This window comes from Aegilops tauschii, chromosome 7 (genome assembly GCF_002575655.3).
Source record: "Aegilops tauschii subsp. strangulata cultivar AL8/78 chromosome 7, Aet v6.0, whole genome shotgun sequence".
Taxonomy (NCBI): domain Eukaryota; kingdom Viridiplantae; phylum Streptophyta; class Magnoliopsida; order Poales; family Poaceae; genus Aegilops; species Aegilops tauschii.
The window spans coordinates 93,693,413-93,706,962 of NC_053041.3; the positions used below are offsets into that span (position 1 = coordinate 93,693,413).

A 13,550-nucleotide genomic window follows, 5' to 3' on the forward strand; every position below is an offset into this window, starting at 1 on the left:
GCGTTAGAAGAACGCGGTTGATGGAGTCGTACTCGTGGCGATTCAAATCGCGGAAGATCCGATCCAGCGCCGAACGGACGGCGCCTCCGCGTTCAACACACGTACAGCCAGGGGACGTCTCCTCCTTCTTGATCCAGAAAGGGGAGAGGAGAAGTTGAGGGAGAACTCCAGCAGCACGACGGCGTGGTGGCGATGGAGCTCGTGGTTCTCCGGCAGAGCTTCGCTAAGCACTACGGAGGAGGAGGAGGAGGAGGAGTTGGAGGAGGAGAGGGCTGCGCCAGGCAAGGGGTGCGGCTGCCCTCTCTCTCCCTCACTATATATAGGGGAAAGGGGGTGGAGGAGGCACCCTAGGGTTCCCTAGGGGAGGGGCGGCGGCCACAGGGGAAACCCTAGATGGGTTTGGGCGCCCCCACCCCTGGGAAACTTGCCCCCCAAGCCGGGAGGGGTGGCTGCCCTAGGGGAGGCGCCCCCACCTCTCCACGTTACGTGAGAGGGGTTGGGAGGGGCGCACAGCCCCTTAGTGGGCTGATGTGCCCCCTCCCCTTGGCCCATAAGGCCCCCCAACGCTTGTCGGGGCCTCCGAAACACCTTTCGGTCACGCTGGTCGTCACCCGGTACTCCCAGAACAATTCCAGACTCCAATACCCTTCGTCCAATATATCGATCTTCACCTCCGGACCACTCCGGAGTTCCTCGTCACGTCCGGGATCTCATCCGAGACTCCGAACAACCTTCGGTAACCACATACTATTTCCCATAACAACTCTAGCGTCACCGAACCTTAAGTGTGTAGACCCTACGGGTTCGGGAACCATGCAGACATGACCGAGACACCTCTCCGGCCAATAACCAATAGCGGGATCTGGATACCCATATTGGCTCCCACATGTTCCACGATGATCTCATCGGATGAACCACGATGTCGGGGATTCAATCAATCCCGTATACAATTCCCTTTGTCTATCGGTATGTTACTTGCCCGAGATTCAATCGTCGGTATCCCAATACCTCGTTCAATCTCGTTACCGGCAAGTCTCTTTACTCGTTCCGTAACGCATGATCCCGTGGCTAACTCATTAGTCACATTGAGCTCATTATGATGATGCATTACCGAGTGGGCCCAGAGATACCTCTCCGTCATACGGAGTGATAAATCCCAGTCTCGATTCGTTCCAACCCAACAGACACTTTCGGAAATACCTGTAGTGCACCTTTATAGCCACCCAGTTACGTTGTGACGTTTGGTACACCCAAAGCATTCCTACGGTATCTGGGAGTTGCACAATCTCATGGTCTAAGGAAACGATACTTGACATTAGAAAAGCTCTTAGCAAACGAACTACACGATCTTGTATGCTTAGGATTGGGTCTTGTTCATCACATCATTCTCCTAATGATGTGATCCCGTTATCAATGACATCCAATGTCCATGGTCAGGAAACCATAACCATCTATTGATCAACGAGCTAGTCAACTAGAGGCTTACTAGGGACATGTTGTCGTCTATGTATTCACACATGTATTACGGTTTCCAGTTAATACAATTATAGCATGAACAATAGACAATTATCATGAACAAGGAAATACAATAATAACCATTTTATTATTGCCTCTAGGGCATATTTCCAACACGGGACTCTTCTGGCCCCACTCTTTTACTCCGGGGGCTTCTTTTGGTCCATAAAAAATCATCAAAAATTGGCACGTCAATTGGACTCCGTTTGGTATTCCTTTTCTGTAGAACTCAAAAACAAGGAAAAAACAGAAACTGGCACTGGGCTCTTGGTTAATAGGTTAGTCCCAAAAATCATATAAAATAGCATATAAATGCATATAAAACATCCTAGATGGATAATATAATAGCATGGAACAATAAAAATTATAGATACGTTGGAGACATATCAAGCATCCCCAAGCTTAATTCCTGCTCGTCCTCGAGTAGGTAAATGATAAAAACAGAATTTTTGATGTGGAATGCTACCTAACATAATTTTCAATGTAATTTTCCTTATTGTGGCATGAATGTTCAGATCCAAAAGATCCAAGACAAAAGTTTAATATTGACATAAAAACAATAATACTTCAAGCATACAAACCAAGCAATTATATCCTCTCAAAATAACATAGCCAAAGAAAGCTCATCCCTACAAAATCATATAGTTTGGCCATGCTTCATTTTCGTCACACAAAATGCTCCCATCATGCACAACCCCGATGACAAGCCAAGCAATTGTTTCATACTTTAGTATTCTCAAACTTTTTCAACTTTCACGCAATATATGAGTGCGAGCCATGAACATAGCACTATAGGTGGAACAGAATATGATGATGGAGGTTGTGTGGAGAAGACACAAAAGAGAAAGTCTCACATCAACACGGCTAATCAACGGGCTATGGAGATGCCCATCAATTGATGTCAATGCGAGGAGTAGGGATTGCCATACAACGGATGCACTAGAGCTATAAATATGAAAGCTCAACAAAAGAAACTAAGTGGGTGTGCATCCAACTTGCTTGCTCACGAAGACCTAGGGCATTTTGAGGAAGCCCATCGTTGGAATATACAAGCCAAGTTCTATAATGAAAATTCCCACTAGTATATGAAAGTGACAAAATAAGAGACTCTCTATCCTGAAGATCATGGTGCTACTTTGAAGCACAAGTGTGGGAAAAGGATAGTAACATTGCCCCTTCTCTCTTTTTCTCTCATTTTTTGTTTGGGCCTTCTCTTTTTTTATTTGGCCTTTTTTTGGGCCTTCTCTTTTTTTTTATTTGGCCTTTCTCCTTTTTTATTTCCTCACACGGGACAATGCTCTAATAATGATGATCATCACACTTCTATTTATTTACAACTCAAGGATTACAACTCGATACTAGAACAAAATATGACTCTATATGAGTGCCTCCGGCGGTGTACCGGGATGGGCAATGAATCAAGAGTGGCATGTATGAAAAATTATGCATGGTGGCCTTGCCACAAATACGATGTCAACTACATGATCATGCAAGGCAATATGACAATGATAAAGCATGTCATAATAAACGGAACGGTGGAAAGTTGCATGGCAATATATCTCGGAATGGCTATGGAAATGCCATAATAGGTAGGTATGGTGGCTGTTTTGAGGAAGATATAAGGAGGCTTATGTGTGATAGAGCGTATCATATCACGGGGTTTGGATGCACCGGGGAAGTTTGCACCAACTCTCGAGGTGAGAAAGGGCAATGCATGGTACCGAAGAGGCTAGCAATGATGGAAGGGTGAGAGTGTGTATAATCCATGGACTCAACATTAGTCATAAAGAACTCACATACTTATTGCAAAAATCTACAAGTCATCAAACCCAAAGCACTACGCGCATGCTCCTAGGGGGATAGATTGGTAGGAAAAGACCATCGCTCGTCCCCGACCGCCACTCATATGGAAGGCAATCAAAGAACACCTCATGCTTCAAATTTGTCACACAACGGTTACCATACGTGCATGCTACGGGACTTGCAAACCTCAACACAAGTATTTCTCAAATTCACAATTACTCAACTAGCACGACTCTAATATCACCATCTTTATATCTCAAAACAATTATCAAGTATCAAATTTCTCATAGTTTTTAATGCACTCTATATGGAAGTTTTTATTATACCCATCTTGGATGCCCATCATATTAGGACTAATTTTATAACCAAAACAAATTACCATGCCGTTTAGGACTCTCAAAATAATATAAGTGAAGCATGAGAGTTCAACTATTTCTTCAAAATAAAACCACCGTCGTGCTCTAAAAGATATAAGTGAAGCACTAGAGCAAACGACAAACTATTCCAATAGATATAAGTGAAGATCAATGAGTAGTCGAATAATTATGCAACTATGTGAAGACTCTCTAACATTTAAGAATTTCAGATCTTGGTATTTTATTCAAACAGCAAGCAAAACAAAATAAAATAAATTGACGCTCCAAGCAGAACACATATCATGTGGTGAATAAAAATATAGCTCCAAGTAAAGTTACGGATGAACGAAGACGAAAGAGGGGATGCCATCCGGGGCATCCCCAAGCTTAGGCTCTTGGTTGTCCTTGAATATTACCTTGGGGTACCTTGGGCACCCCCAAGCTTAGGCTCTTGCCACTCCTTTCTCCATAGTCCATCGAATCTTTACCCAAAACTTGAAAACTTCACAACACAAAACTCAACAGAAAACTCGTAAGCTCCGTTAGTATAAGAAAATAAATCACCACTTAGGTACTGTTATGAACTCGCTCTAAATTCATATTGGTGTAATATCTACTGTATTCCAACTTCTCTATGGTTCATACCCTCCGATACTACTCATAGATTCATCAAAATAAGCAAACAACACATAGAAAACAGAATCTGTCAAAAACAGAACAGTCTGTAGTAATCAGTATCATTCGAATACTTCTGTAACTCCAAAAATTCTGAAATAAATTGGTGGACCTGAGGAATTTGTCTATTAATCATCTGCAAAAATAATCAACCTAAAATAACTCTCCAGTAAACAATGGCAGCTAATCTCGTGAGCGCAAAAGTTTCTGTTTTTTACAGCAAGATCGCATAGACTTCACCCAAGTCTCCCCGAAGGTTCTACTTGGCACAAACACTAATTAAAATATAAAACCACATCTAAACAGAGGCTAGATGAATTATGTATTACTAAACAGGAGCAAAAAGCAAAGAACAAAAATAAAATTGGGTTGCCTCCCGACAAGCGCTTACGTTCAACGCCCCAAGCTAGGCATGATGATTTCAATGATGCTCACATAAAAGATAAGAATTGAAACATAACGGAAGCATCATGAAGAATATGACTAGCACATTTAAGTCTAACCCACTTCCTATGCATAGGGATTTTGTGAGCAAACAACTTATGGGAACATGAAACAACTAGCATAGGAAGGTAAAACAAGCAAATCTTCAAGATTTTTAACACATAGAGAGGAAACTTGATATTATTGCAATATGTAGAAGCATATGATCCTCTCTCATAATAATTTTCAGTAGCATCATGAATGAATTCAACCATATAACCAGCACATAAAGCATTCTTTTCATGATCTACTTGCATAGAAATTTTACTACTCTCCACATAAGCAAATTTATTCTCATCAATAGTAGTGGGAGCAAACTCAACAAAATAACTATCATGTGAAGCATAATCCAATTGAAAATTGAAATCATGATGACAATTTTCATGGTTATCTTTATTCTTTATAGCATACGTGTCATCACAATAATCATCATAAATAGGAGGCATGCTTTCATCATAATAAATTTGCTCATCAAAACTTGGGGGACTAAACATATCATCTTCATCAAACATAGCATCCCCAAGCTTGTGGCTTTGCATACAATTAGCATCATGGGTATTCAAAGAATTCATACTAACAACATTGCAATCATGCTCATAATTCACATATTTTATGCCAAGCATTCTATGTAATTCTTCCTCTAGTACTTGAGCACAATTTTCCTTCCCATCATTTTCACGAAAGACATTAAAAAGATGAAGCATATGAGGCACCCTTAATTCCATTTTTTGTAGTTTTCTATAGACTAAACTAGTGATAAAACAAGAAACAAAAAGATTCGATTGCAAGATCTAAAGATATACCTTCAAGCACTAACCTCCCCGGCAACGGCGCTAGAAAAGAGCTTACTTGACGGGGTGTTAGTGCCGCTTACCTAGCCTCCCCAGCAACGGCGCCAGAAATTGCTTGATGTCTACTACACAACCTTCTTCTTGTAGACGTTGTTGGACCTCCAAGTGCAGAGGTTTGTAGGACAGTAGAAAATTTCCCTCAAGTGGACGACCTAAGGTTTATCAATCCGTGGGAGGCGTAGGATGAAGATGGTCTCTCTCAAACAACCCTGCAACCAAATAACGTAGAGTCTCTTGTGTCCCCAACACACCCAATACAATGGTAAATTGTATAGGTGCACTAGTTCGGCGAAGAGATGGTGATACAAGTGCAATATGGATGATAGATATGAGTATTTGTAATCTAAAAATATAAAAACAGCAAGGTAGCAAGCGATAAAAGTGAGCGTAAACGATATTTCAATGCTAGGAAACAAGGCCTAGGGTTCATACTTTCACTAGTGCAAGTTCTCTCAACAATAATAACATAATTGGATCATATAACTACCCTCAACATGCAACAAAGAGTCACTCCAAAGTCACTAATAGCGGAGAACAAACGAAGAGATTATTGTAGGGTACGAAACCACCACAAAGTTATCCTTTCTGATCGATCTATTCAAGAGTCCGTAGTAAAATAACACGAAGCTATTCTTTCCGTTCGATCTATCATAGAGTTCGTACTAGAATAACACCTTAAGACACAAATCAACCAAAACCCTAATGTCACCTAGATACTCCAATGTCACCCCAAGTATCTGTGGGTATGATTATACGATATGCATCACACAATCTCAGATTCATCTATTCAACCAACACAAAGAACTTCAAAGAGTGCCCCAAAGTTTCTACCGGAGAGTCAAGACGAAAACGTGTGCCAACCCCTATGCATAAGTTCACAAGGTCACTGAACCCGCAAGTTGATCACCAAAACATACATCAAGTAGATCACGTGAATATCCCATTGTCACCACAGATAAGCACATGCAAGACATACATCAAGTGTTCTCAAATCCTTAAAGACTCAATCCGATAAGATAACTTCGAAGGGAAAACTCAATCCATTACAAGAGAGTAGAGGGGGAGAAAGATCAAAGATCCAACTATAATAGCAAAGCTCGCGATACATCAAGATCGTGCTGAATCAAGAACACGAGAGAGAGATCAAACACATAGCTACTGGTACATACCCTCAGCCCCGAGGGTGAACTACTCCCTCCTCGTCATGGAGAGCGTCGGGATGATGAAGATGGCCACCGGCAAGGGATCCCCCCTCCGGCAGGGTGCCGGAATAGGGTCCCGATTGGTTTTTGGTGGCTACAGAGGCTTGCGGCGGCGGAACTCCCGATCTAGGTTATTTTCTGGAGGTTTCTGTATTTATAGGAATTTTTGGCATAGGTCTCACGCCAGGGGGGTCTCTGAGTCGTCCACGAGATAGGGGACGCACCCAGGGGGTAGGGCGCGCCCCCGCCCTCGTGGACGGTCCGGGACTCTTCTGGCCCAACTCTTTTACTCCGGGGGCTTCTTTTGGTCCATAAAAAAATATCAAAAATTGGCACGTCAATTGGACTCCGTTTGATATTTCTTTTCTGTAAAACTCAAAAGCAAGGAAAAAACAGAAACTGGCATTGGGCTCTAGGTTAATAGGTTAGTCCCAAAAATCATATAAAATAGCATATAAATGCATATAAAACATTCTAGATGGATAATATAATAGCATGGAACAATCAAAAATTGTAGATATGTTGGAGACGTATCAGTCACCAACAATGCCAAAATCCCAATTCGGGACGTTCTGGCAATCCCGTGTAGTCCTCATGATCCATTGTCCTCGCCTGTGGCCCAAGACTCACTCGGCAAAGCGTACTCGTCGTTGCTGCCGGATTCAGAGATCCAAGACCCTCTAGTCCAGTCGCAATAATCGGCATGCAGTGTGGGACCATGGCGCCACCGCACGGCCAAGTAGAGAACCACCATGTTGGGACCCAGCAGGCCGCCATGGCCGCCCTCGTACTTGCAGACATGGTCACGACCACCGATGTCTCGCCACTAGAGACCGCAGGGTGGATAAGAAATGTCACTGCCGCCGCTGCACAACCATATACACTGCCTGAAGGTGCCCCTGGGAGTTTATACTGACGGTTAGATGGTTGTTTGCTTGTGTGCTTATTTTCCTTCCCCACTCAAAAAACAAGTGTTATAGAATGGTCTTCAATTTAAATAGATGTGATCCGGTCCATCCTTCCAGAGCTAGGCCAGAATGAGAATCTTCGATAGAGATTGTTCCTTCAGTTTAGTAATCAAGTAGATCCATACTGACTTAGCTTGAAGCATGGCTTGCCGTTTCGAGGCTCGGTGCTACTCTTGGGTACATTACACATTGGTACGTTATTCCATTCATAGATTACATCTCACTTTTGTAGGTTATCGGGGCGGAGACCTCCCCGTTGCCACCTTGACCAGTACCGGGGCTTAGCCCAGCCACTAGTCTCTAACGGCGGCAAGAGAAGAGAGGACCGAAAGGTAGGAGGTGGCGCCTGCTGGGAAGGCAGACCGGGGTGGAGGCAGCGTTGTGTTTCAGATCTCAGCTCCGATGGCGCATCAACTTTGTGTTCTTTTACTCCTCTTATAACAAAAAAGAACTTTCTCGGGCACGGATTAAATCTAAGTTTATTTTATTTGTTAAGAAGAAATCTAGCTATAATCTATGCTCGCAATGAAAAAACACTTTAAATACTGAAAAATATGTGTGTTTGTTGTAAGACCTTCTCCTGACCGAGGAGCAGACTGCTAGAGGTCCTTGTGAGTACAAGAGGTAGGCAGGAGCGCTAGCTATACATTTCGTTCTGACATCAATATTTCCTTTGACCATCTCACTCACAGATCCATTCAGTGCTATCAACTGCGTGTGCTACTGTGCTCTCGAGCTTCGTGACAAGCAAACTTGTGTACGAAGACTAATCAGATAAACAACATGTTTATCCAATAATGCACGCAAAGAGCTCCGATCCATCCACTAGTTGTGTATAAGCCTCTGCTTGCACATTACTTGATCTCTTAGACTAGCCATAATTGAAAGTAACATAGAGTAGTAACATGTCTATGTTACTACTCTATGTTACTATCTCTATAGTGGGGAGTAACATATGTATGGTAACATGCAACACTTCATTTATTAGGCTATAGACTCATCTTGCTTTGATATGTGTGATGTTACTCATACTACTAGTAACTAGCTATGTTACCATATGCCTCTCTTTCTTCATTTATTTCTTGCCACATCATCTATTTTATCTAGATATGTGTGATGTTACTACCTATGTTACTCCCAATGTGGGTAGTCTTATGAGAGTTCTTGCTGCGTAAACATGCAACGTACCATGCAACGAAGCATTAACACAAAGATCCGCTCATGGCTTCCGGTCCTATAAATACCCATGCTATTCTTTGAGTTTAGCACACATCTTCATCTTGCACTCTAACAAAACTGGCGATATGGCAGTCACTAAATGCTTAGCTCTTGGTTTGATTGTCGTGTTTGGCATTGGGTTAGCCAATGCTGCGAGGGTAGCTAAATACTCTAGTTCCGAAGGAACCGGCACGGGAGGAGGAGAGGGTGGTGGTTCCGTCAATGGTGCTGGATCAGGGTCTGGGGTTGCTGTTGGGTCTGCAGGAAATGGTGAAAATGGGGGGTTCGTCCATGGAAGTGGTGGTGGAGGAGGAGGAGGTGGCGGTGGTGGACAAAATGGTGGGTCTGGACGTGGATCTGGATCTGCCTTGGGCTCAGGCTCGACCCAGATTGGTCCAGACCCTTTTGGTGGATCTTCTAGTGCTAGTGGTCATGGTGGCGGTCGAGGCGGAGGACAAGTTAGAGGCTACGATGGATCTAGTGGTTCTGGGAATGGTGGCGGCACTGGCTCTGGCGCTAGTGAGTCAAACAATGGGTACTGGTCCGGTGGTGCTTATGCCAATGCTAATGCTTCTGGCAACGGTGGAGGGAGAGGTTGTTGGGGATCGTAGCAGAATTTTAAAATTTTCCTACGCTCACCAAGATCCATCTATGGAGTATACTAGCAACAAGGGGAAAGGAGAGCATCTACATACCCTTGTAGATCGCGAGCGGAAGCGTTCCAATGAACGAGGTTGATGGAGTCGTACTCGCCGTGATCCAAATCACCGATGACCGAGTGCCGAACGGATGTAACATCCCAAATTTTCAATTTGGTATGTTATACATAGATCATCATTGCATATCATATTTTATTGCATTTTGACAAATCCTCGATAAATCCTAAGCAACTCAAGGACCCTCGGAGAGAGTTGGGGATTTTCTCGAATTTTCATATTTGATTTTCATCAAATAAAAAAAACGAGGATTTTGGTTTTAATTATTTTCTCTCCGGAAAAATATTTCATTAAACAAAATAAATGAGAGGAGAAAATATGACTTCTCCAAAACAATTGAAATACTGGAGTTAAAATGTTAAAATCTTTTATTGGAATTTATTTGGATTTTATTTGCAATTTTTATTGCATTAAAAATATTGCATGTTTTCAAAATATTTATTTGGTGTTAAAAAATTGTTCACCCTATTCTAGATTTTCTAACTAGACGGGGAAAATTTATTTTATATTTTTTCTGATTTTTATTTTTTTATTTTTTTCTACGAATTTTTCCGCGGAACGTAATTTAAAAAAAAAACAGACGCGCGCGCCCGCTGGGCCGAGCCCAGGCCGCCGGCCCACCCCCGCGCCCCTCTCCTTCCCCAGCACGACGCCGCCGCCGCCGTGTCCATGGTGGACACGGGAAGCCCCGCCGCCGCGCTAGCCCCTCCCCCAAGCCACCCCGGCTCCCCCCCTTTATATACCCCCCTCTCTCTCTCCTCTCATCTCGCTCGCTGCCGCCGCCGCACTCGCCTACGTCGCCGCCGCCGGAAGCCCGAGCCGCCGCCGCCGCCGTTCGTCGCCGGAGCCGCCCCTCGCCGCCCCTCGCGCCCCCCCGAGCCCGCACCTCGCCGCCCCTCGCCCGGAGCCCCGCCGGAGCACTGTCCCAACGAGGTACTGCCTCGCTGCCCGTTCGTCGTTGCCGGTTTTTGATAAAAAAACCCTTTGTTTAAAAAAAACCCTAGATCGGTTTTTTTTGTTTTATTATTTTGCGAGCGTTCACCGAACCGTTCGTTTTAACGAACGCGTTCGTCGGTTTTTCTCTGTTAACGAACGTCCGTTCTTTAACCGTTCGTCCGTTTTTTCTTTTCCGTCGGATTTTTCCGTTATTTTTCTCAGATTCGATTTCTGATCGAATCTTCGATTCTGTTTAACTTCTCGCTCGTTTATCGGAATCAGGCGATTCAAGCGCCTAGAGTTTCGTCTCGAAATTCTCTTTCCGTTTAACCTACTCAAACAAGTTTTTGCTACAGTAAAATTTGACCTAGATCCAGATTAGCAAACGAAGTTTCTTTCTTTCGCCGTTTGACTTTCGTTGCTTCTTTCGAGTTGATTCTTTTTGCAAACCGGAGTTCTTAAGTTGAACTTTCTGGTTGGATCTTTTACTCGAGTTTTACCTGTGCATTAGATGAGTATTGATCGTATGCTTGTTTGTTTGCGATAGAGTACCCGGAGTGTGCCGCTTGTTACTTCGAATCATATACTTTCCATACCCAGTTTTTATGCATTAGATCTATTCCTCAAACATTGCATGATTAGGATCTAATTAAACTGTGGGTTTTGGGAAGTAGTTGAGGTAGTACCTATCACCTGTTTTATTATCAAACCCTTGGGAGTTATTTCTACGTTTGCTATTATATTGCCATGCTATGCTCGTAGACGTGGATTGGGTTTGAGAGATTTCCATGACAGATGTGAGATTGTTAATTAATGGTTTACTTAAGGTGGCAACTAAAACTCGCATCTGGGTGGATTGAGGTACCTGGGTATTCCAGGTTTGCCTGTTTTTCTTTTGGACCGCCACCTAGGTTCAAAGGGATCATGAGATTATTCATGCTAGAAACTTCCATGTGTAGCCGCAAGCTATTATGGGCTCTAGCATAGTTGACTAAGTTGTGTGAACTCTTACAGTGGTAGACTAGCAGATGTAGGGGAAAGTAGGTGTAACTGTCTACCCATACGTAAGGTGCAAACACTTCTGAAAGACTGTGTCTCGGTCATCCGTTTCTCAAACATCATGTAGTGCGAGAATCAAGCAGAGGCGATCGAGTCTTGTGGGGAAAAGTGCACAAACCTCTGCAGAGTGTACAAACTAATCATGGTTAGCCGTGTCCCCGGTTATGGACATCTTGAGTATCTAGTATTTGGATTATCATGTGAATCTCATCACCATGTTACTTCTAATTAATTTTGTTGGGTTATTGATGACATTTAATTGGGATTGAGATGCTGTCAACCATCTCAATGTTTCACAACCACCATGATAGTTAAATAAAATTATTCCTTTGGAGTAGGATAAAATTGGCTTTTCGCAAAACTGTAACCATAGAGCTTTCCACCAGCCATATATGCATGTAGTATAGCATTATTATTGTTCATTATTCTCTATGTGTTACATTGCCAGCATATTCTATGTGCTGACCCGTTTTCGGGCTGCAACGTTTCATGTTGCAGACTTTTCAGACGACGAGTAAGGTGCCTTAGGTCGTGGTCTTATACTCAGTGATGCCGCTGGAGTTGATGGACTCACTTATCTTCCAAGTCTTCCGCTGTTATCGTTATTAGATGGCCTTAAGCTATGTTTATCATACTTATTCTCTTTGGAGATATTCGATGTAATAAGTGTGTGATTGCTACTCTGTTATAAATCCTCCATTTGTACTGTGCGTGTCAGCATTACTGATCCAGGGATGACACTGGTGCACAGTAGCACAGACCATTTGAGGTCTGGTCGCTACAAAGTTGGTATCAGAGCACACGCTGACTGTAGGACACGACCACTAAGCTTAAGCCCTAGAAAGCTTCTCTCTTCTCATTTCTGACCCCTCTCCACTTTCTACTCTTTTAGGAATGGCGAATGCAAGGAGCAAGTTCATGCAACCAGAGGAAGACACGCCGTTTGGTCGACACTTGAAGGAAGTCACCAAGTACTTGAACATAGGAATACCAAGCATCACCGGAACCTACAACGCCACATTACCCGAAGAGGAGAGCTGGAAGATTCAAGTTATCATTCCAGGAAGGATGTTTAGTGCCATAAGATTGGTTTTCGAAGCACCAACTTGGAGTTTAGGGAAGAGCATGGCCGCACACATCGCCATGGGACGCATTGGAGAAGTCTATCACCAGGAGCTTAAGGACACAATTTACCAAATTTGTGGACGCCGAGACGCGCAATGGGAGATGATCAGAACCAAGAAGGATGGATCAATTGCAGCTTTCATCCAGGAGCAGAACCAACATATTCGTCGCCAGGAGAACCAGATGTGCACGGACAAGGAAGAACTGAAGAAGGCATTAACCAAGATCAAGGAGCTCCAAGAAGAACTCAAGGCTACACGCGAAGATTATTTGGAGGAAATCAACGCACTAGTAGGGAAGAATGACGACCTGGAGAAGAAGATTGGAGTATTCATGGGAAATCCAGTGCCAAAAGCAGAAGTCGACGAATGCACTTGTCCGGATAACTACATCATCATCGACGACACTGACTCGGAACCAAGTGAAGATGACTGGGTTGACGAAGCTGGAGCAGACATCATGGAGTCTTCAACGGATCAGAATTTCTAGTAGACCACCATATCAGTAGTAGTTTTCCCCCATTTAATAGTATAGTTCAAGCACTTTGTAACGCTAGTTAGATCGATTGTTTTACCTTGTTTGAATTGATTGAGTGATATTGATTGAATTTGTCTCATGAGCATATGGGTAGTGTTTTCTCTCT

The 13,550-nt window shown here is 43.3% G+C and overlaps 1 protein-coding gene across 1 annotated transcript; it reads left to right on the forward strand.

The window, feature by feature from the left end:
* The first annotated feature begins 9,157 nt into the window (after positions 1-9,157).
* LOC109752602 (uncharacterized) lies at positions 9,158-9,682 on the forward strand. Its single transcript, XM_073503745.1, has one exon. It carries the CDS (start codon positions 9,158-9,160, stop codon positions 9,680-9,682), a length of 525 nt encoding a protein of 174 aa, XP_073359846.1.
* The last annotated feature ends 3,868 nt before the right edge of the window (positions 9,683-13,550 follow it).